The sequence below is a fragment of the Hyla sarda genome, chromosome 1 (assembly GCF_029499605.1).
Source record: "Hyla sarda isolate aHylSar1 chromosome 1, aHylSar1.hap1, whole genome shotgun sequence".
NCBI classification, from domain to species: Eukaryota; Metazoa; Chordata; class Amphibia; order Anura; family Hylidae; genus Hyla; species Hyla sarda.
Window position 1 is genome coordinate 91,268,812 of NC_079189.1, and position 22,427 is coordinate 91,291,238.

Below are 22,427 nucleotides of genomic sequence, written 5' to 3' on the forward strand. Positions count from 1 at the left end.
AGATTTCATTAAGTCCAATTTTTCCATCACTACAGTATATTTTTTATTATCATTTTTGAATGGTACCCTACGAAAGTTTATTAAAAAAGTATCTCCATCACTTTCTTGGATCGCTAAAGTCCAGAAGAGAATAAAAACCTCCTGAAAAAACGCCAATGTTAAAACCCACATGGTGTTTTTCTTGGTGGTTTTTTTACTCCCATAGGCTTCTATGGGAGAAAAACGCCACGATTTCAGGGAAAAAAAACCTCAGTGGCTCAATATGGTGCAATTTTGGAAAACCACCAAGGAGCTGAAAAACGCCAAAAAAGAGTGAAAAAACGCCAAAAGGATAAAAAAAAACACCATGGAATAAGAATTTTGCGATTTCTCATTGATTTACAGCTCGCAGCGTTTTTTGGCTGAAAAAACGCTATGGAGCAGAATTGGTGTTTTTCTTGGCGTTCCCCCCCCCCCCCCCTCCCCCCCAAAAAAAAAAAAAACAATTAGAAACTTAGCCTTAAAGGTGAAATTTTATGCAGTACATTTATTTATACAGTCATGACCATAAATGTTGGCACCCGTGAAATGTTTATAGAAAATGAAGTATTTCTCAGAGAAAAGGATTGCAGTAACACATGTTTTGCTATACACATGTTTATTCCCTTTGTGTGTATTGGAACTAAACTAAAAAAGGGGGGTAAAAAAGCAAATTGGACATAATGTCACACCAAACTCCAAAAATGGGCTGGACAAAATTATTGGCACCCTTTCAAAGTGGGGGATTGTAATTGTAAAATAAGATTGTTGGAAGGGGGTGGCCTTGACGTGGCGAGTGGGCTTGTACTTTTTGATCAAAAATGTATACTAACAACCTGTTAGTTTTTGATATTATGCTGAGAAGCAATCAGATCATTATACAAGATTGTAGATGTGCACCATGTCTGTTTTCTACCCGAATTCATAATATACAAATATGTTTAACTTTCTGCTACCAGTTGATTTAAACGAAAAAAGGTTTTCACCGAAGTACCCCTTCAAACTCACTTGGGGCAAGTAACAGGTGTGGGCAATATAAAAATCACATCTGAAAGCAGATACAGATAATCCTTTGGATAGGGGATAAGATGTCTAGGGGCGGAGTACTCCTTTTACGTTAACCGAGATTATATATATATATATATATATATATATATATATATATAGTGGCGTAACATGTGGGGCCCTAATGCACAATCTGTAACAGGGCCCCCAGCTCTAATGCTTTACTTATAGTACCATCTTCTTATACAGGAAAGAAAAACATTATGAACACCTCCTGGGTCCGGGTACAACTGCACCCTCTGTGCATCCTTAATTTTGTCCCTGTTTATATATTATACCAGTGGTCTCCAAACTGTGACCTCCAGGCTTTGCAAAACTATAACTCCCAGCATGCTGGGAGTTGTAGTTCTTCAACATCTGGGGGTCCACAGTTTGGAGATCTAGGCTATACTAATCTTAGGGCATACCAACATTTACCAAATACGCAGGATTGATTGCACAATCAGATTATCCAATCATACAGGAAATCCTGTTTTTGCTGGGCTTTCCTTTATGCCATTAAATGTGAGAGTCACCTCACCTGACCACAACATCAGAGTACATACCTAAATGTGCTAAATCTGTTTCTTCACAGTCCATAACTATATTTTTTTATATTAATCTGTAATATGTATCAATAGCAGATTTGCAGATAAGCAACCCACACACCAATAATAACCAAACAAATGCTTTAGACAAGATCTGAATTTCACAGGTCCTTCTTATCTGCACACACCCACACTGCTGCCCACTGCAGGACCCCACTGTACATTTTGGTTGCCTAATACATAAACATTCCCTCTTACCGAAAGACCAGACATCCGATTTACTGCTGAATCTGCTGTAGTTGAACACCTCCGGGGGCGACCATTTTACTGGAAACTTGGCTCCACAAGAACTTGTGTATTGATCATCGAGGACATACCTGGATGTAAAAAGGGAACAGTAAAGCTTGAAATAATGTCACTTAAAATGTCAGTTCAGAAATAAACTAAATCAAGGGAATGCTTCCTCAGACATCAACATTTATCTCTTGCTGATGAAAATGCATTGGAGCTAGAAGAGAAAGGAAGATATTTGACAGCATGGATGAAATGCACCCTCCATGGCTGCCCAAGTTACATTAGAACTGTACAATGAACAAAGTTTGTATTATAGATAGATAGATAGAAAAGAACAGAATAGAAAATAATAAAATAGATAGATAGATAATTGAAATATACGCCAAACAACTTTTCTGAAATTTTGGGAGACCTGTGTAAAAATGTAATTCAAAATTAAGAATGAAAAAGTTATTGAAATAGTCCTGAACTAGTTCTAGGCCTAGTGTTTGCTCCTATTTTTAAAGGAGTATTAAGGCATATATTAAGTTATCCCCTCTCCACTGGATAGGGGATAAGTAGCTGATTGCAGGAAGTCCAACCGCTAAGACCCCCCCTGCGATCTCAGAGGCAGGACCCTGGCTCTCACAATGAGGAGTGTGTATCATCTACCGGTAGACAGTACACACTCCATTAATTTCTATGGGATATGAATGGAATGCGTGCCATCTGCAGCATGTGCTCCTCACTGAGCGCCGGGTACTGTCCCAGAGATCGTGGGGGGGTCCAGTCGTCAGACCCCCTGCGATCAGCTATTTATCCACATCTTGTGGATAGCAGCTAAGTACATTTTTGCCATAGTTCTCCTTTAAATCTGGGTTTTAACCCAAACCCACGGACAGCCTCATCAGATCTATTGAGAAGCATGCCTCTCTGGGTGAGAGGAACAGCAATTACAGATGTACATCCTGTTCCAAATTATTATGCAAATGATATTTACGTGTCACAAAGATTAAATATTTAGTTTTTCAGTGTAACTCATGAATGACATTGTGTCTCAGGGCTCTTTTGATCACTGAAAACAATCTTGGACATTTGTGATAATTAGATTGCCAGGTGAGCCCAATTTAAGGAAAAATTACTAAAGGTGGGTGTTCCACATTATTAAGCAGAGCACCATTTTTAAGCAATATGGGAGAAAAAGGATCTCTCTGCTGCCGAAAAGAGTGAAATAGTTCAATGCCTGGAGGAGGTATGAAAACATTAGGTATTTCATGAAAACTTAAGCGTGATCATCGCACTATTAAGAGATTTGTGGCTGATTCAGAGAACAGATGGGTTTGTGCAGATAAAGGCAAATTGAAAAAGATTTCTGCCAGATCCATGCATCAGATCAAGAGAGCAGCTGCTAAAATACCATTACATAGCAGCAAACAGATATATGAAGCTGCTGAGCTCTGGAGTCCCACGGACATCAAGGTGTAGAGTCCTCCAGAGTCTTGCAACTATGCATAAACCTTCTATTCAGCGACCACTAACCAATGCTCACAAGCAGAAACGGCTGCAGTGGGCAGAAAAATACATGAAGACTAATTGTCAAACAGTCCTGTTCACTGATGAGTGCCGTGTAACCCTAGATGGTCCAGATGGATGGAGTAGTGGATGGTTGGTGGACGTCTACCCTGTTCCAACAAGGCTGCGACGTCAGCAAGGCGGTGGTGGAGTCATGTTTTGGGCCGGAATCATGGGAAGAAAGCTAGTCAGCCCCTTTAGGGTCCCTGAAGGTGTAAAGATGACCTCTGCATAGAATGTGGAGTTTCTGACTGACCACTTCCATAATAACTTTCTGTAATAAAATTATCTTCATGCATGACAATGCACCATGTCATGCTGCAAAGAATACCTCTGCATCAATGGCGGCTATGGGGATAAAGAGAGAAAGTCATGGTGTGGCCTCCATCCTCCCCTGACCTCAATCCTATTGAGAACCCTTGGAGCATCCTCAAGCAAAAGATCTATGAGGGTGGGAGGCAGTTTACATCCAAACCGCAGCTCTGGGAGCCTATTCTGACATCTTGCAAATTAAAGCAGAAAATGTCCAAAAACACACAGGTTCAATGGATGCAAGACTTGTTAACCTGCTATCAAATAAGGGGTCCTATGTTAAAATGTAACGTGACCTGTTAAAATGTTTAAAAAGTTAAAATGTTGTTAAAAGTTTGATTAAAATAGCTTTTGATTTCAGTAAATATGCTGCAAACACAACAAATGGCAATTTTCACAATATGCACAAACCTAGGTCATGGAGATCATGGTGCAAACAAAGCTAAGTTTGTGTGTATTCCATTTCAAAATTTGGTCATTTTTAAACCAAATTTTGCACACGCGAGCCATATATTAATCTGCCTGGAATCAAAACTGTAGGTTTTGCCTATAACAACCAATCAAAGCTCAGCTTCCATATCTTAAAGAGGACCTGTTGCCAACCCCAATAAATAGTTTAGGATACACTGATAACTCCTGTTATTCTGTCTCAGGAATATCATATCTCAGGAACAGAAGGGGGTATCAAGAAGCTGCAAAAAGGTGTGTGATCAGGGCACTCTAAGTAAATGACAATAAAATCTCATGTTTTTTGGGGTTGTACACAGGTCCACTTTAATGAGCTCTGGTAAACTGAAAGCTGAGCTGTGGCTTTACAATATGTTAATAGAGACTTAGCGTGCGTTCCCACCTGGCATATACGCAGCATATTTCACGCTGCGCAAAATTTGCGTCAGCAGCGGGAAATACGCTGCGTATCCCACGCTCATTATACACACAGGGCTTTCCTGCGGCAGCCCTATGTGTGCAGTGAGCCGTGTGCCGGCGTAACTGTGACATATTCACAAAAATTATACCCAGGTCAGTCTGGGACCACAACTATAGAATTTACACAAAAACCCTGTAGCCGAAGCTCAGGGCACTAAAGGTCCCTTATTTCAGACCACCTATTAAAACTTAGCTTTTATTATAATCCATATAAAATGGTGAAGTGCAATTTAAAAGTCGCGCTGGTCCTGAATTCTTATGTGAGTGGCGTGAATTGGCCAAATTCACATCCACTCCTGTATAGTATTCCCAGGAGTATCTGGGTATCTAACCTCCAGCACACATTAACTGGTATAAATTGAGATAGTTACAGCTGATCCACACTAAGTGTGGAGTAGCTCCTCAGCTGTAATAGTGCAGCCTACAGGCTCTAGCACTTATCACCTATCCTAGTGATACCTTTAGGTAGGAGTTAGAAAGTGGTACATTGGTGCGGCCTACAGGCTCTTACACCTTGAGATAGAAATGTAATTGCATGCTAGTTATAACCCACTAGCTCCCACTGCCACTGCCTCGCCTCCCCTTAATGGCGGGACCCGCAGGTACCTATAACACACACTCTCTGATAACCACTGGGACAGTTACAGCTGACCCACTCTACAGTGTGGAGTAGTTACTCAGCTGTAATAGTGCGGCCTACAGGCTCTTACACTTGTCACCTATCTCAGTGGTACCACAGAGATAGATAATAGATATAGTACAGTGGTGCGGCCTACAGGCTTGGTATGGAGATTTTTTGCGTGCTAGGTATAGCCTGCTGGCTATTACACCCTCGCCTGAAGGCGATTGTAGGTGGGACCTACAGGTACTTCCACCTAGGTAGCAGTGTATTAGTATGTCTTACAGGAACAAAGCGCTATTAAAAACTGAACAGATTGCCTTCCTCTACATGTTTCAGTGTCATCACACCGTCTTCAGGAGGAACAAAGGCAAAACCTTGTAATAACATAATCAGTGGCAAAACAAAACAAAAAACTTTAGTGGGGTGAAATAAAAAAACACTCCATTTTGTAAATTTTGGGGGCTTCGGTTTCTACACAGTGCACTTTTCGGTAAAAATTATACCTTATATTTATTCTGTAGGTCCATACGGTTACAAGGATACCCAATTTATGTAGGTTTTATTTTATTTTACTACTTAAAAAAAAATTTGAACTACATGCACCAAAATTTGTATGTTTAAAATTGTCATCTTCTGACCCCTATAACTTTTTAATTTTTCTGCATACATGGCTATACGTGGATTCATTTTTTGTGCCATGGTCTGTAGTTTTTATCCTTACCATTTTTATTTTGATGGGACTCTTTGATCGCTTTTTATTCATTTTTTTATAGTATATGAAGTGACCAAAAATGCACAATTTTGGACTTTGGTACGCCATCGACCATGTGGTTTAGCTATCCTTACATAGTTTGGACATTTACGCATGCTGCGGTACCACATGATTATTTTAATTTTTTATTACATTATTTTATTTTAAAAAAAGGGGGATTCAAACTTTTATTAGGAAGGGGTTAATTCACTTTTATTAACTTTTTTTCAACACTTTTTTTTGCCCCCCACTTTTTATTGCATATACTGATCAATGCTATTCCAGAGAGCAGCATTGATCAGTGTTTTTGGTGCTCTGCTGCTCCAGCCTGCAGAGCCTGGTTGAAGCATCAGGGACCGATCGGACAGCGAGGAGGCAGGAAAGGGCCCTACCGTCGTCCACACAGGATTTGCGGTTTCACCACAATGGTTCCGATCGGCTCCACTTAGCTGCTGGTATCCTTTTACTTTAATTTTAGACCCCACAATCAACTTTGATTGCGGCGACTAAAGGGCTGATGCCAGGCATCGGCCTGTTCGGCGGTGCCTGGCATTAACCCTGGGTCCTGGCTGCAGATAGCAGTCGGGACCCACTGGGTTTGAAGCGAGCTCAGCTTGTGAGCAGGCTTCAAATCCTGGTAATGGGACCAGGGCGTACAGGTCCGCCCTGCATCCTTAAAGGAGAACAGTCACCCAATACACTGGGTTATAGTACAGGTGAACAGAAGAACGATGTGGGGTCTCATACTTATATACATAACTGCAATGTGGGGCCCAGTCCCTCTGAAGCTCCTCTTCTGTATTCTCTAAATTGTGCGCTGGTGGTGTGACCAGCAACCATGAATATTCAATTCCAGCCAGCGGGCATGCCTCCAGCGCACAATTTAGAGAAGACAGTAGAAGATCTTCAGAGGGACCGGGCGCCGGTATGCAGGTATGTATATAAGTCAGAGACCCCGCATCGGTCTCCTGTTCACCCGCACTATAACCAGGTGTATTGGGTTTAGTGTGGGTGAACGTGTAACTGTTTTACTTTAACAGGTTAAAACAATGTAAATAAACATATGTTATATCAACACTTGCATAAATGTCCAAACTATTAATATATAATGTTAATTAAACTGCATGGTCAATGGTCTAAATGTTAAAAAAGAAAAACTAATTCCAGAATTGGGCATTTATGGTCACTTCATATACCAGAAAAAATGAATCAGAAAGTCCATCAAAAACAAAAATGGTACCAATAAAATCTACAGATCACAGCGCAATGAATTATCCCCTATGCATCCCTGTATACGGAAAAATAAAACATTTTGTAAAAAAAAATTACAATAGTAAAGTAGATTAGTAAATTAAAACAAAACTTTTATGAACTGGGTATCACTTTAATTGTACGGACCTACAGAATAAGGATAATGTGTAATTGTAACCAACAAGTGCTCTGCTTAGAAACAGAAGCCTCCAAAATTACAAAATAATTTTTTTTCCATTTCACCCCCAAATATTTTTTTGTTTCACCGTAGATTTGTTGGTGAAATGATTAATGTAATTACAAAGTACAATTGGAGCTGTATTCACTATTTTGCTGGAGGAGTCACAAGGAGGGTGAGAGAGCCTGCAGCGATGAACAGATTTGGAGGTATCACCATTAGATAGAAGTGTAACTTTGTTGTAGAATAGTGTGACGCTCAGGACATTGCTGCTATACACTGACTGCACTGTTTACAACCCTACTGACTAGCACAGTATTATGGTAATATGTATGGTGATAATATTCCTCCTTGTATACTGGTATTATTGGTAATACTGGTCTTAGTATAGAGGATGTGGTCAGTAACAGTATGATGGTAATATGTATTGTAATAATGAGGGGAATTCATCAATTGTTGTCTAGTATGTGTACTATTTAAAGCAGAAAAGTCGCGTTTGATGTTACCTTTCCGGCCCCAAATTCATCAAAAGTTGCACGCCACTTGATGAATTTACCGGTTCCTACGCCCATGGTACCCATTTAGACTGCTTTACAGTAAATGAGTGTAGGCCGCTACAAACTGATCAGCGTCCCCCGCACTACAAGCAAGTACCGCTGGTTAGTGTGGGGGCAGCAAGCTGACAGTTTACCTTTAACCCCTTAAATGGGTTGCCCAGGAAAAAACTTTTTATATATATCAACTGGCTCCAGTTAAACAGATTTGCAAATTACTTCTATTAAAAAATCTTAATCCTTTCAGTACTTATGAGCTTCTGAAGTTAAGGTTGTTCTTTTCTGTCTAAGTGCTCTCTGATGACACATGTCTCGGGAACCACCCAGTTTAGAAGAGGTTTGCTATGGGGATTTGCCTCTAAACTGGGCGGTTCCCGAGACACGTGTTATCAGAGAGCACTTAGACAGAAAAGAACAACCTTAACTTCAGAAGCTCATAAGTACTGAATAGAAGTAATTTACAAATCTGTTTAACTTCGGGGACCAGTTGATATATAAAAAATAACAACCCCTTTAAGGACTCAGCGTTTTTCCGTTTTTGCATTTTCATTTTTTCCTCATCACTTTCTAAAAATCATAACACTTAAAATTTTGCACATAAAATTCCATATTATGGCTTATTTTTTAAACCACCAATTCTACTTTGCAGTGACATTAGTAATTTTACCAAAAAATCCACGGGAAAACGGGAAAAAAATTAATTGTGCGACAAAATTGAAGAAAAAATGTAATTTTGTAGCTTTTGGGGGCTTCTGTTTCTACGCAGTGCATTTTTTTGGTAAAAATGACACCTTATTATTCTGTAGGTCCATACGGTTAAAATGATACCCTACTTATATAGGTTTGATTTTGTCGTACTTCTGAAAAAAATCATAACTACATGCAGGAAAATTTATACGTTTAAAATTGTCATCTTCTGACCCCTATAACTTTTTTATTTTTCCGCGTACAGGCCGGTATGAGAGCTCAATTTTTGCGCCGTGTTCTGGAGTTTTTATCGGTACCATTTTTGCATTGATCAGACTTTTTGATCGCTTTTTATTCATTTTATTATGGTATAAAAAGTGACCAAAAATATGCTATTTTGGACTTTTGAATTTTTTTTGCGTGTACGCCATTGACCGTGCAGTTTAATTAACAATATATTTTTATAGTTTGGACATTTGCGCACAAGGTGATACCACATATGTTTATTTTTATTTACACAGTTTTTTTTATTGGAAAAGGGGGGTGATTAAAACTTTTATTAGGGAAGGGGTTAAATGACCTTTTCTTAACTTTTTTTACACTTTTTTTGCAGTGTTATAGCTCCCATAGGGACCTATAGCACTGCACACACTGATCTTTTACCCTGATCCCTGCAAAGCCATAGCTTTGCATGGATCAGTGAGATAGGGGCTCGATTGCTCAAGCCTGTAGCTCAGGCTTGGAGCAATCAAGCGCCGATTGGACGCGACGGAGCAAGGTAAGGGGGCCTCCGTTCACGTCCTAGCTGATCGGGACATCGCGATTTTATAGCGATAGTCCCGATCAGCCTGACTGAGCTGCCGGGAAGCGTTTACTTTCATTTTCAGCAAGGGGATCAACTTTGATCGCCGTGTCTGAAGAGTTAATAGTGCTCTTAGCCCAGGGTCCCGGCTATGAATAGCAGCTGGTACCGACCCGGTGTGATGCGGGGTCACGGCGGGACCCCGTTTTAAACACCGGGAACAGGCGCAGGGCGTACAGGTATGCCCTGCGTCCTTAAGAGGTTAACCCCTTAACGACCACGGACGTAAATGTACGTACTGGTGTGGCGGTACTTAGCGCATCAGGACGTACATCTACGTCCTGTGTATGACCGCAAGCATCGGAGCGGTGCTCGCGTCATACACGGCAGGTTTATATAAGCAAATGTGGTATTGATAAAAAATACAGATGACGGCGCAAAAAATGAGCCCTCGTATCGCCCTATATATGGAAAAATGTAAACGTTATAGGTGGTCAAAATTAAGCAATTTTAGATTACTGATTTTGTACAAAAAGTTTAAGATTTTTTTTAAAGCGGTACAAAAATATAAAAGTATCTAGCCATGGTATCATTTTAATCGAATTGACCCACAGAATAAAGAATTAATTTTTACCGTAAAGTGTACAGTGTGAAAACGAAGCCCTCCAAAATGTGCAAAATTATGGTTTTCATAAAAATTTCCTCCCTAAAAAATTTTTTGGGGGGGTTCGCCATACATTTTATGGTAAAATGAGAGGTTTCATTACAAAGTACAATTGGTCACGCAAAAAACAAGCCCTCATATGGGTCTGTAGATGGAAATATAAAAGAGTTATGGATTTTAGAAGGCAAGGAGGAAAAAACGAAAACACAAAAATAAAATTGGCCTGGTCCAAGGTTAAAATGGGCTTGGTCCTTAAGGGGTTAAAGATATGTAGATATTTGTGGGCATGGTTCTGACAGTTGCTGTACCACACATTGTATTTCTTGAGTCACACTTTTTTCCTCTCATGCAACACCACAGACTTCCGAAGAATTTTTGGAAATTAGTCACTGTGCAGATCACAGAGATAAGGGCAATTACATCTCTACTTCTGTTTTTTTTTATTTTTTATTTAAGTGACATGAATTCATGTTGTGAAACTAGCAAGTAAAAATAGCTCAGGCTGATGAAAGTTTAAAGGTTTTTTCAATTTATAAAAATTGGTTTAATATTGCAGAAAAAAGAAAAATCTTAAATGTGCTTTAGCAACAGGGCTGCCAGTTATCTTGCTGTGTTTCCCGATTTAAAGGGGGAAAACATATATTATTTTTTTTTTTTCAAATCAACTGGTGCTAGAAAGTCAAAGAGATTTGTAAATGACTACTTTAAAAAAAATCTTAACTCTTCCAGTACTTATCAGCAGCTGTATGCTACAGAGGAAGTTGTATAGTTCTTTACAGTCTGACCAAAGTGCTCTCTGCTGACACCTCTGTCCATGTCAGGAACTGTCCAGAGTAGAAGCAAATCTCCATAGCAAACCTATCCTGCTCTGGACAGTTCCTGACACAGACAGGGGTGGCAGTAGAGAGCACTGTGGTCAGACTGGAAAGAACCTCACAACTACTGGAAAGATATTTTAATAGAAGTCATTTACAAATCTGTTTAACTTTCTAGCACCAGTTAACTTGAAATTTTTTTTTCCACCGGAGTACCCCTTTAACACCTTAAGGACGAAAGGCGTACATGTACCTGTGCGTCATAGCAGGGTGGTCCAGACGGCTATTAGCCACCATGAACTGTTGCTAATACCGAACATCAGCAATCACGATGATGAATGGCATTAACCCCTTAGACGCCACAATCAAAGTTAATTTCAGCATCTAAAATAAAAAAATAAAAATAAAAATCCCATCAGCTCTGCGGAGCTGATGGGACCACTGCAGTAAAATCGCAAAGGGAAAAGCAAAAGAGCAAAAATTCTAAAAACTGCGGTCCTTAAAGGGTTATAGCTCTAATGTGAGATACAGTCAGTAGAACTGGAGGTATTCTTTTTAGTTCAAAGGGGATAAGCCCTTCAAGGAAATTCATATGTAAATAATTGCTTTCTGATCATTCCTTACCTTGTCATTCCAAAGTCAGATACCTTTACTACTGCAAGGTCATTGACTAAACAATTTCTGGCAGCCTGCAAGGAAAAGATAATAATACAATACAATATATTAGGATGGAAGCCATTCTCATGAAAACAGGATTGGGTATCTGCAAGGATCATACATGTTCAATACCTGGGAATACACCCATTTACAAAGAATGATCATCAAAAAAGAGTCACTAGTTAGTATTACACTATATTATTTATAAATACTCCAGATATTTTAGTGCATTTACACAACTGGTCCTGACAGATGTGTAGCGATGGAAGAGGGTCAGTCTTAGGGATCATTGCCCTAGGTGCTGCGTGTCAGAAAGGAGCACTAATAAGTCTGGATATATAGATAGTAAGCTAAGGAAACACTAGCTGCATCTTAAGGCTAGAGCTGCAAGACAACTTCGGCCACAACAATGGTAGTGCAGCCAAAGATCACCTTGTTGCGCTCCCTAAATCATTCTGCATTGTAACTAAAGTAAGTGAAAGGGGTTACATTGTGATCCACAAGAGGCTGTGACTGCAACCTGAAATCGTACTCCCCTATTACCTGTGACCAAGTTGGTGTATGTTCCATTAATAACTACCTTCAGTTTCCTATCACTGAGCCAGTTGCTAACCCATTTACAATATTAAATGCCTTTAAAAATTCCAGATACACATCATTCCCATTTGTACCCCAGTCCAATCTATAACTGCCCTACTCATGGAAGCTGATCAGATTAGTCTGACAAGACCAATCACTCATAAATCCATGTTGATACTGTGTTACTGTATAAGGTTATTTTCATTACTATTCTCCAGTATAATATTTCTTAGAAACCCCATAAATAGTTTCCCCTCAATAGATGTTAAACTTACAGGCCTATAGTTGACCCCTGCAACAGTACAAAAAGTAAAAGGAAACAGCATACAGTTTAAATAGTTAAAAGGGTTGGACTATTGTATCAATAAAGCCCTTTATGCCTTCTGTCTCAACCCCACTTCTCACTCCTTCTGTTTGAATAGTTAGTGTGTAATATTATGTCTGATACTTGTCTTTATTTGTACCCCAAACTTGTAAAGTTCTGTTGGCACTATATAAAATTATTATTATTATTATGTTGAAAACTAAAGATTGTAAAATAGGTTGCACAATATATGTGATGTGTATTTTATGTCAAGCTTTGATTATGAAACAAGGCACAGTTTTGCAAAATCCCCAGGATGGTAACTGTTTGCAAAAACTAAAGCACAAGGTGGATATAAACTAATAATTTACTCTGCACATTTACAACCAACAGCCAAGTAATCGGGGCCTCTCTGCCATTGGATTTGCTGTATTTTGATACAATGCAAACCAAACCATAGAGCAGCAGTGCACATGAGTGACAACCATTCCATTGGAAGTCCTCGTAATCATGGGCTCTGTATCACATTTCTCTGGGCTCAGTATCAATTATTTTCTCCAGGTATATCTGACTATTTCTATTGAATTACCAGGTCACGGTGTAAGAAACTGTTTTCTTCCAGGTAGTTCATGGCCTCGCAGACATCCTGGCACATGCTGAGTAGAATGTCAGGATTAAATTGTCCATGTCTTTGACGGAGGTAATTTAACAGGCAGCCATGTTCCATAAACTCTGTCACTATATAAATTGGTCTCGTTTCTGTGCAAACGCCATACAGCTGGACCAGCTTAGGGTGAGCTAGTTTCCTGGGGAAAAAAAAGCTATAAATTAGTTACATGACAAGTAAAACAGGATATTATGGCGAGATTTATCAAAACCTGTCTAGAGTAAAACCCAGTTGCCCATAGCAACCAATCAGATCGCTTCTTTTATTTTTAACAAGGCCTCTGCAAAATGGAAGAAGCTCTCTGATTGGTTGCTATGGGCAACCTTTTCTCTGGACAGGTTTTGATAAATCTCCCCCTATGAGTATAATTTTATAGTAGAATTGGGTCTGTAATGAAAGGGTCATTCACCACAATGATCTAAAGCTAATTTGTGAGTTGAAGTGTTACTGTCATTAAAAAAAAACTTTCACATATCGTCCAGACATGTTAAAAACCAATGAAGTTCGCAGACCTGCACTGTTAACTCCTTGGCTGGCCAACCTATTCACTGCTTTAGTGTATGCAGTGAATGAGTCGGATGCAATGGCAGGCTGGGGAAGTGGAACTACCACGCACTTCATGGGCTTGTAACTCGCGATCAAAGCGATCTGAATGACAGGTCAAAAGTTTTTTAAATGACAGCTATGCTCTGCCCAAACCTTAAGTCATCTGGGAGTTCCCCAGCAGCTTCTTCCCACCTTTCCAGTCTTGACTGATAGCTCTCCCACTGCTTAGGTACAGAAAATGATCTATTAATCAAGGCCAGTGGGGCAGACAGAAGCCACCGGGGACCATCCCGATAACTTTTCGTTCAGGCAGCATTAAAGTAATGACAGGTTCCTATTAAGAAAGACATAAAGTTGATTTAGGTGCAGGGTACAGGATGACACTGAACACACAACTGAACCTGCACTTCTTTCATGAAGATAGAAGTGCATTATATTGTGTAGTGTGTCTGCATAACTTTTACTATGGTTTGTGCGAAGTTACTAGATCACTAGACAGTTACATTTCATTGCAAATGAATTGTAGAATTGACTTCCTTATTTCTCAAGGAAAATTTTTGAAAAAAACTTAAACGATGATCTAATAACCATCAGAAAGTACAGTCCGATGTGATTTTTGCAAGGTATGCAACTATCTTTCCCATTAAAAAAATTGAAGATGCACACAAATTATGGTAGAATGCTGCAAATCCCATGCTACTAGACATCTCAGTGGAGCCCCAAAAAGAAAAGTCCATGGGGGACATTTATCAAGTGATTTAGAACTCTTTTTTGCTTACAAAAGTCACAGAAAAAAGTCGCATTAGCACCTAAGCAAATTTTTGTGCGACTTTTGGCTGTTAGAAAAAAGCTACAAAAGAGCGTACAAAAGTAAATTTAATTTTGTACTTTGCAGTTGTCAGGGATTTATCAGGTGTGAAAGTCGCACAAAAAGTCGCAAGCCCTCCAAAACAGCCCGGAGCTGGCTTACAAAATGGCTTTGTAGAGCAAATTTTAATATTTTCCGCTGGCAGCCATGATCACAGCTCCAGTGGGAAATATGATATTACAACTGTACAACTGCAGCCGCCCGAGCTCCATCTGATTCTATCCCTGCTACACTAACATAATGAAGGGGACACTGCTTTATATCCCCCCTTGTCTCCCACCCGCCCGCGCTGCACATCTCCCATCTGTCTGCTACCTGTTGCAAAACTACAGTAAGGGCATGCTGGGAGTTGTGGTCTTGTAGCAGGTAGCGGACAGGAGATGTGCGACAGGCGGGTGGGAGACAAGGGGTGATGTAAATCAGTGTCCCCGTCATTATGATAGGATAGCGGGGATAGAATCAGATGGAGCAAGGGCGGCTGCAGAGTGATGCCAGCCCGGGCTCCTTTTAACATACCTCGGCGCCGCAGAGTTTCTGTATCCCCTACTGTAATTTCCTATTTCCTGCTGGGTCCCGTGATTGGCCGGAACTGAGCAGCCAATCACGGGACCCGGCGGGCAATTTGATCTTACAGTAGGGACTAAGAACTCTGCGGCTGTATTATATGTTGAAAAGGAGACCGGGCTGGCATCATTCTGCAGCCACCCAGGCTCAGTCATAAATTATACCCCCAGTGCCGTTGTAAGAAATCCAGGCTGGCCTCACTGCAGCCGCCCGGGACTCCATCATATATTTTCCCCGCGGCGCCTTGGTAAGGAGCCCAGGCTGACATAACTCTGCAGCCGCCCGGGACTCCCGCAGCCGGGCGGGGAGATGTGTAGGAGCCGTCCTTGCCATCGGTCAGCACTGCGGTACACGCTGAGAGATGTCAGGGACGGCTCCTGCACATGTCCCGGGTGGCTGCATAGTTATGTCAGCCCGGGGTCCTTGCCACGGCGCCGCAGACTTTACTGTAATTTCAAATTTCCCGCAGGGTTCTGTGTCACGAGACCCGGTGGGAAATATGAAATTACAGTGATTTTCTTATCACCCCCAGCATTACCGCTCGCTTCCCTGGCTTGCACAACTACAATTCCCAGCATGCCCTTACTGTAAGGGCATGCTGGGAGTTGTGGTTGTGGGGCGCGTGACAAGTTTTTCACCTGCCCTCAGCTGCACAACTACAACAAGCTTGTCACCTGCCCCACAACTATAACACCCAGCATGTCCTTACTGTATGGCCATGCTGGGGGTTGTAGGGGGGGGGCAGGTGACAAGCTTGTCACCCACCCCCTGCCGCACAACTACAACTCCCAGCATGTCCTTACTGTAAGAGCATGCTGGGAGTTGTAGTCGTGCAGTGGGGGGGGGGGGGGATAGATGACAAGCTTGTCACTATCACGCACCACATGAATACAACTCCCAGCATCTCCTTACTGTGAGGTCATGCTGGGAGTTGTAGTTGTACGGCACGGTAGATGTATCAGCGGGTGACAATGAATGTATTAACCTATTTTTCTTTTCTTCTTTGTTTTTTTCTTCTCATTTCAGATCCTTGTATCCTGTGGACTACTTCGGATTCGGTGGACTGCGTCGATGACCAGCGTTTTTTTTCCCTTTCTGTTTAATGTTAATAAAATGGTTAACAAGGGCTTGTGGGGGAGTGTTTTTTTGGAATAATTTTTTTTAAATGTGTTGTGTTTTTTTAAAATTTACTTTACAGGTTTAGTAGTGGAAGCCGTCTAATAGATGGGGTCCATTACTAAGCCAGGCTTATCGTTAGTCCCAAAAGCAGCTAGTGCTAACCCCCAATTATTACCTCAGTACCCACCACCACAGGGGTGCCGGGAAGAGCCGGTACCAACAGTCACGGAGCATCAAAAATGGCGCTCCTGGGCCTAGGCGGTAACAGGCTGGCGTTATTTAGGAGGGCCAGAAACAATGGTCCTCACCCACCCTGGTAACGTCAGGCTGTTGCTGCTTGGTTGGTATTTGGCTGAAAATAAAAATAGGGGGAACCCTATGCATGTTTTTTTTTTATATTTAATTATTTATACAAAAAAAGCAAAAGGTTCTCCCTATTTTTATTCTCAGTCAAATACCAACCAAGCAGCAATAGCCTGAAGTTACCAGGTTGGGCGAGGACCATTGTTACTGGCCCTCCCCAGCCTAAATAACGCCAGCCTGTTACCGCCTGGGCACAGGAGCACCATTATTAATGCTCCTGGCCTGTTGGTACCGGCTCCTCCTGGCACCCCTGTGGCGGTGAGTGCTGGGGTAATAATTGGGGGTTAGCACTAGCTGTTTTTGTGGCTAACACTAAGCCCCGGCTTAGTAATGGACTCCGTCTATAAGACAGCTTCCACTACTAAGCCTGTCAAGTAAATAAAAAAACACAACACATTTAAAAAAAAAATGTATTCCAAAAAAACACTCCCCCACAAGCCCTCGTTAACCATTTTATTAACATTAAACCAAAAAAATGTTGGTCATTGTACTCCTCCGAATCTAAAGTAATCCACACGATACATGGATCTGAAATGAGTAAAAAACAAAAGATAAGTAAGTACATTTAGGGTTAAAAAATGCAATGAACACACACACACACACACACACATATATATCACATTTTTTTGAAAGCTGCAAATTGGTGTTCTGAAGTCATTTATTGGTTTTTGCTTATATGAGCTAAAAAAATGGTATTCCAAAGTGATTTATTGGTTTTTGCTTATGTAAACCAAATTTATCAACCCCCTGTGATAGTATGATAAATGTGCCACACATAAGCAAAACCAAAAGCAAGAAAAAAATGCCTACAAAACTTGCTTACCAAAGCATCAATGATAAATGTCCTCGCATATGTTTAAAACCTGTCGCTGCTGAAACTATTTTACCCCCCCCCCCCCCCCCCGTCATGTATGGTCCAGGATGAAATTTATACAAAGCAAGTGGCTTTTAACCCCTTAAGGACCGGGTTTTTTTCTGTTTTTGCATTTTCGGTTTTTGCTCCTTGCCTTTAAAAAATCATAACTCTTTCAATTTTGCACCTAAAAATCCATATGATTGCTTATTTTTTGCGCCACCAATTCTACTTTGTAATGACATCAGTCATTTTGCCCAAAAATCTACGGTGAAACGGAAAAAAAAATCATTGTGCTACAAAATTGAAATAAAAACGCCGTTTTGTAATTTTTGGGGGCTTCCGTTTCTACGTAGTACATTTTTCGGTAAAAATGACACCTTATCTTTATTCTGTAGGTCCATACGATTAAAATGATACCCTACTTATATAGGTTTGATTTTGTCGTACTTCTGGAAAAAATCATAACTACATGCAGGAAAATTAATACGTTTAAAATTGTCATCTTCTGACCCCTATAACTTTTATTTTTATTTTTCCGTGTATGGGGTGGTATGAGGGCTCATTTTTTGTGTCGTGATCTGAAGTTTTTAACGGTACCAATTTTGCATTGATAGGACTTATTGATCGCTTTTTATTCATTTTTAAATGATATAAAAAGTGACCAAAAATGCACTATTTTGGACTTTGGAATTTTTTTAGCGCGCACGCCATTGACCGAGCGGTTTAATTAATGATATATTTTTATAATTCGGACATTTCCGCACGCGGTGATACCATATATGTTTATTTTTATTTACACTGTGTTTTTTTTTTTTTGGGAAAAGGGGGGTGATTCAAACTTTTAATAGGGGAGGGGTTAAATGATATTCATTCACTTTTTTTGCAGTGTTATAGCTCCCATAGGGACCTATAACACTGCGCACACTGATCTTTATCATTGATCACTGGTTTCTCATAGGAAACCAGTGATTGATGATTCTGCCGCATGACTGCTCATGCCTGGATCTCAGGCACTGAGTAGTCATTCAGCGATCGGACAGCGTGGAGGCAGGTAGGGGCCCTCCCGCTGTCCTGTAAGCTGTTCGGGATACCGCAATTTCGCCGCGGCTATCCCGAAGAGCCCACTGAGTTAACCGGCATGGTTTCACTTTCGCTTTTAGGGCTAAAGGGTTAATAGCGTGCGGCGCCGCGATCGGCGCTGCGCACTATTAGCGGCGGGTCTCGGCTTCACTATGACGCTGGGCCCGCCGTGATATAATGTGGGGTTACCGTGTAACCCCGCGTTATATCACGGGAGCAGGACCAAGGACGTACCTGTACGTCCTTGGTCCTTAAGGGGTTAATAGAAGTTTGAAGTATGGGATTTTCTCTGCTTAATACAAGTGTTTCCTTTGGGATAGTCTCCAGGCTTTCCCTCCTGGTCACAAGTTTTGGAGTTAGAACTGTGCACATTTATTGCATAAATATGGTGAGCAAATTATACTGTTTTTATTCATTTGGCAAAATGCTAAAATCTTTCTAAAATCTGTTGCAAGTCCACACATTTGTTACAGCAATATCTGTGACTGTCCCATTTAGCTCTGATTGTGACTTGGAGAGATACAGGCACATGAGATGCATAGAAGGAATTTTTGTCACATAAATTTCTAGAACAAAACTGCCACGTGTGCACATTACCTAAGAAAGGCTTAAATGAATAATGGCAATGATTGTAGTACATTACATACATCATAACTTTAGCTTCCTCTATGAAATCCTCTTCAGACATGGCACCCTCTCGAATGGCTTTGATGGCCACTTTGTACTGTGCTCGCCACTTCCCAAGACGAACCACACCAAACAGACCACTTCCAAGCTCCTTCATGAAGGTAAGGTCAGAAGGGTTTATTTCCCACTTATCTGGAAACATTTAAATAGAAATATTATTATATTTATGCCACATGTACTGTTATTCAGCAATAAAGCACAGCATTAGAAAAACTGCTTATGTAAGGCACGGATAGATACAGAAAGGGAAACACAAAAAAAGGACACATGGAATGATTCCAGCACCTCTAATATAGTACATATTATAATAATGTGGTGACATGGGGGGAAAAAGAAGAAAATAATCAGACTTCTGTACGCTAACTTGACTGTAAAAATGACTGTCTGCAAACAGGAGCTCTGCCAACTACATGTCTTAAGAGGCCATAGAGGGAGGTTTGGGCAGAGAACATCTATCCAAATCTATAGTTAAATATACAAAAGTGCAGCACTTAGTACATCAATTTAACCCCTTAAGGACTCAGGGTTTTTCAGTTTTGCACTTTCGTTTTTTCCTCCTTACCTTTTAAAAATCATAACCCTTTCAATTTTCCACCTAAAAATCCATATTATGGCTTATTTTTTGCATCACCAATTCTACTTTGCAGTGACATTAGTCATTTTACCCAAAAATTCACGGCGAAACGGAAAAAAAATCATTGTGCGACAAAATCGAAGAAAAAACGCCATTTTGTAACTTTTGGGGGCTTCCGTTTCTACGCAGTGCATATTTCGGTAAAAATGACACCTTATTATTTTGTAGGTCCATACGGTTAAAATGATATCCTACTTATATAGGTTTGATTTTGTCGTACTTCTGGAAAAAATCATAACTACATGCAGGAAAATTTATACGTTTAAAAATGTCATCTTCTGACCCCTATAACTTTTTTATTTTTCCACGTACAGGGTGGTATGAGGACTCATTTTTTGCGCCATGATCTGAAGTTTTTATCGGTATAATTTTTGTTTTGATCGGACTTTTTAATCACTTTTTATTCATTTTTTAATGGTATAAAAAGTGACCAAAAATATGCTTTTTTGGACTTTGGAATTTTTTTGCGCGTACGCCATTGACCGTGCGGTTTAATTAATGATATATTTTTATAGTTCGGACATTCACGCACGCGGCGATACCACATATGTTTATTTTTTTTATTATTTACACTGTTTTCTTTTTTTTATGGGAAAAGGGGGGTGATTCAAACTTTTATTAGGGAAGGGGTTAAATGACCTTTATTAACACTTTTTTTTAACTATTTTTTTGCAGTGTTATAGGTCCCATAGGGACCTATAACACTGCACACACTGATCTCTCATCCTGATCACAGGCATGTATTAACACTGCTCCTGCCTGGATCTCAGGCACTGAGCAGTCATTCGTCGATCGGACACCAAGGAGGCAGGTAAGGGCCCTCCCGGTGTCCTGTAAGCTGTTCGAGAAACCGCGATTTCACCGTGGCGGTCCCGAACAGCCCGACTGACTAGCCGGGATAGTTTCACTTTCACTTTAGAAGCGGCGGTCAGCTTTGACCGCCGCTTCTAAAGGGTTAATACCGCACATTTCCGCGATCGGCGATGTGTGGTATTAGCCGCGGGTCCCAGCCTTTGATGAGCGCCGGGACCGACGTCCTGCGTCGTTAAGGGGTTAAATGGGTACTCCGCTGGAAAAAATTTCTTTTAAATCAACTGGTGCCAGAAAGTTAAACAGATTTGTAAATGACTTCTATTAAAAAATCTAAATCCTTCCAGTACTTATCAGTTGCTATATACTACAGAGGAAGTTCCTTTCTTTTTCAATTTCCTTTCTCTCTGACCACAGTGCTCTCTGCTGACACCTTTGTCCATGTTAAGAACTGTCCAGAGCAGGAGAGGTTTGCTATGGGGATTTGCTCTGGACAGTTCCTAAAATGGACAGAGGTGTCAGCAGAGAGCACTGTTGTCAGGCAGAAAGGAAATTCAAAAAGAAAATAACTTCCTCTGTAGCATACAGCAGCAGATAAATACTGGAATGGTTAAGATTTTTTAAAATAAGTAATTTACAAATCTGTTTAACTTTCTGGCACCAGTTGATTAAATAAATGTTTTCCAGTGGAGTACCCCTTTAAGCAGAAAATGGTTCAGCTGAATTGACCTGAAATGTATTCACCTTGAATTGGACATACTAAGTGCTGTGTCATGGTATATTTATCTAGGGAGAACTAGATGCTGGCACCATTTTCTATACAGATAAGCTGAGTAGTACTGCTTGTTTTTTGTTTGTTTTAGTTTTTCTGTTTCAAAACTATAGTTATATAGATCATTCCAAATTGTAAAAAGGATCCTGCAGAGCCAAGATGCAAGGCTAAGGCAAAGAAAAGGTACCAAAGACTCTACACTGTACTACAGCAGCATTCATTTTACTAGATGTGTACCTACCGTAGCTAAATCCCGCTGTTGTGGGTGCCACCTTATCTTTTTGGAATACCTGGTGACGTAATCTGGTAACTAGACCTGGAGACAACAGAAAATATTAAGAAAATCCAGCTGACTTCTAAAATAATGTAGATTTCTATTAGTGCAGTAAGTAGAGAATAAATTGATTATATGCAATATTAAAATATAACAATTAGAGATCACTAAATATCCCACCTTACTGTTCCCTGTACTGAACACTTTTAGTTAGTTACCTGCTGCATTGTGCTTGTGATAGTCAATCATTTCAGGAATAGAGTTGAAGACGTGCTTCTCTGCCAGGTAATATTGCTTGGGGAACGTCCCCGTCTCCTTAATGTGATAATGGCGGATTGATGAGGAACCGTCCCTGAAAAGAGATATTTTATGATATACAAGCTTATTTTGTTTATATCATATTTAAACACAGTTAAAACTTGTTTTATATGCTACAATTCTATGATGGCTTAATCTTAAATCTGAACATTACGAAGGCCGGCTTCTGAAATGTGTAAAGACCATGCTCACATGTAGTAGCAATGATCACACAATTGCTCAGCTATTACACACAAAACCTTGCAGCCATAGTGCTGGGGAACTGCCTGCGGTTATGGATTCATCCGCATGTGGCAGCTGTAGGGTCAGAA

The 22,427-nt window shown here is 40.4% G+C and overlaps 1 protein-coding gene across 8 annotated transcripts in view; it reads right to left on the reverse strand.

The window, feature by feature from the left end:
- The window catches only part of TEC (tec protein tyrosine kinase), a 134,375-nt gene that overhangs the window by 6,740 nt on the left and 105,208 nt on the right, over nt 1-22,427 (reverse strand). For all 8 annotated transcript variants that reach the window (XM_056557646.1, XM_056557682.1, XM_056557672.1 and 5 more), the window contains 6 exons: nt 22,017-22,150; nt 21,766-21,840; nt 19,269-19,440; nt 13,148-13,364; nt 11,643-11,707; nt 1,869-1,987 (listed from right to left, as the gene is read on the reverse strand). In XM_056557646.1, coding sequence (XP_056413621.1) covers nt 1,869-1,987; nt 11,643-11,707; nt 13,148-13,364; nt 19,269-19,440; nt 21,766-21,840; nt 22,017-22,150 — 782 coding nt within the window. The remainder of the gene's footprint in view (nt 1-1,868; nt 1,988-11,642; nt 11,708-13,147; nt 13,365-19,268; nt 19,441-21,765; nt 21,841-22,016; nt 22,151-22,427) is intronic.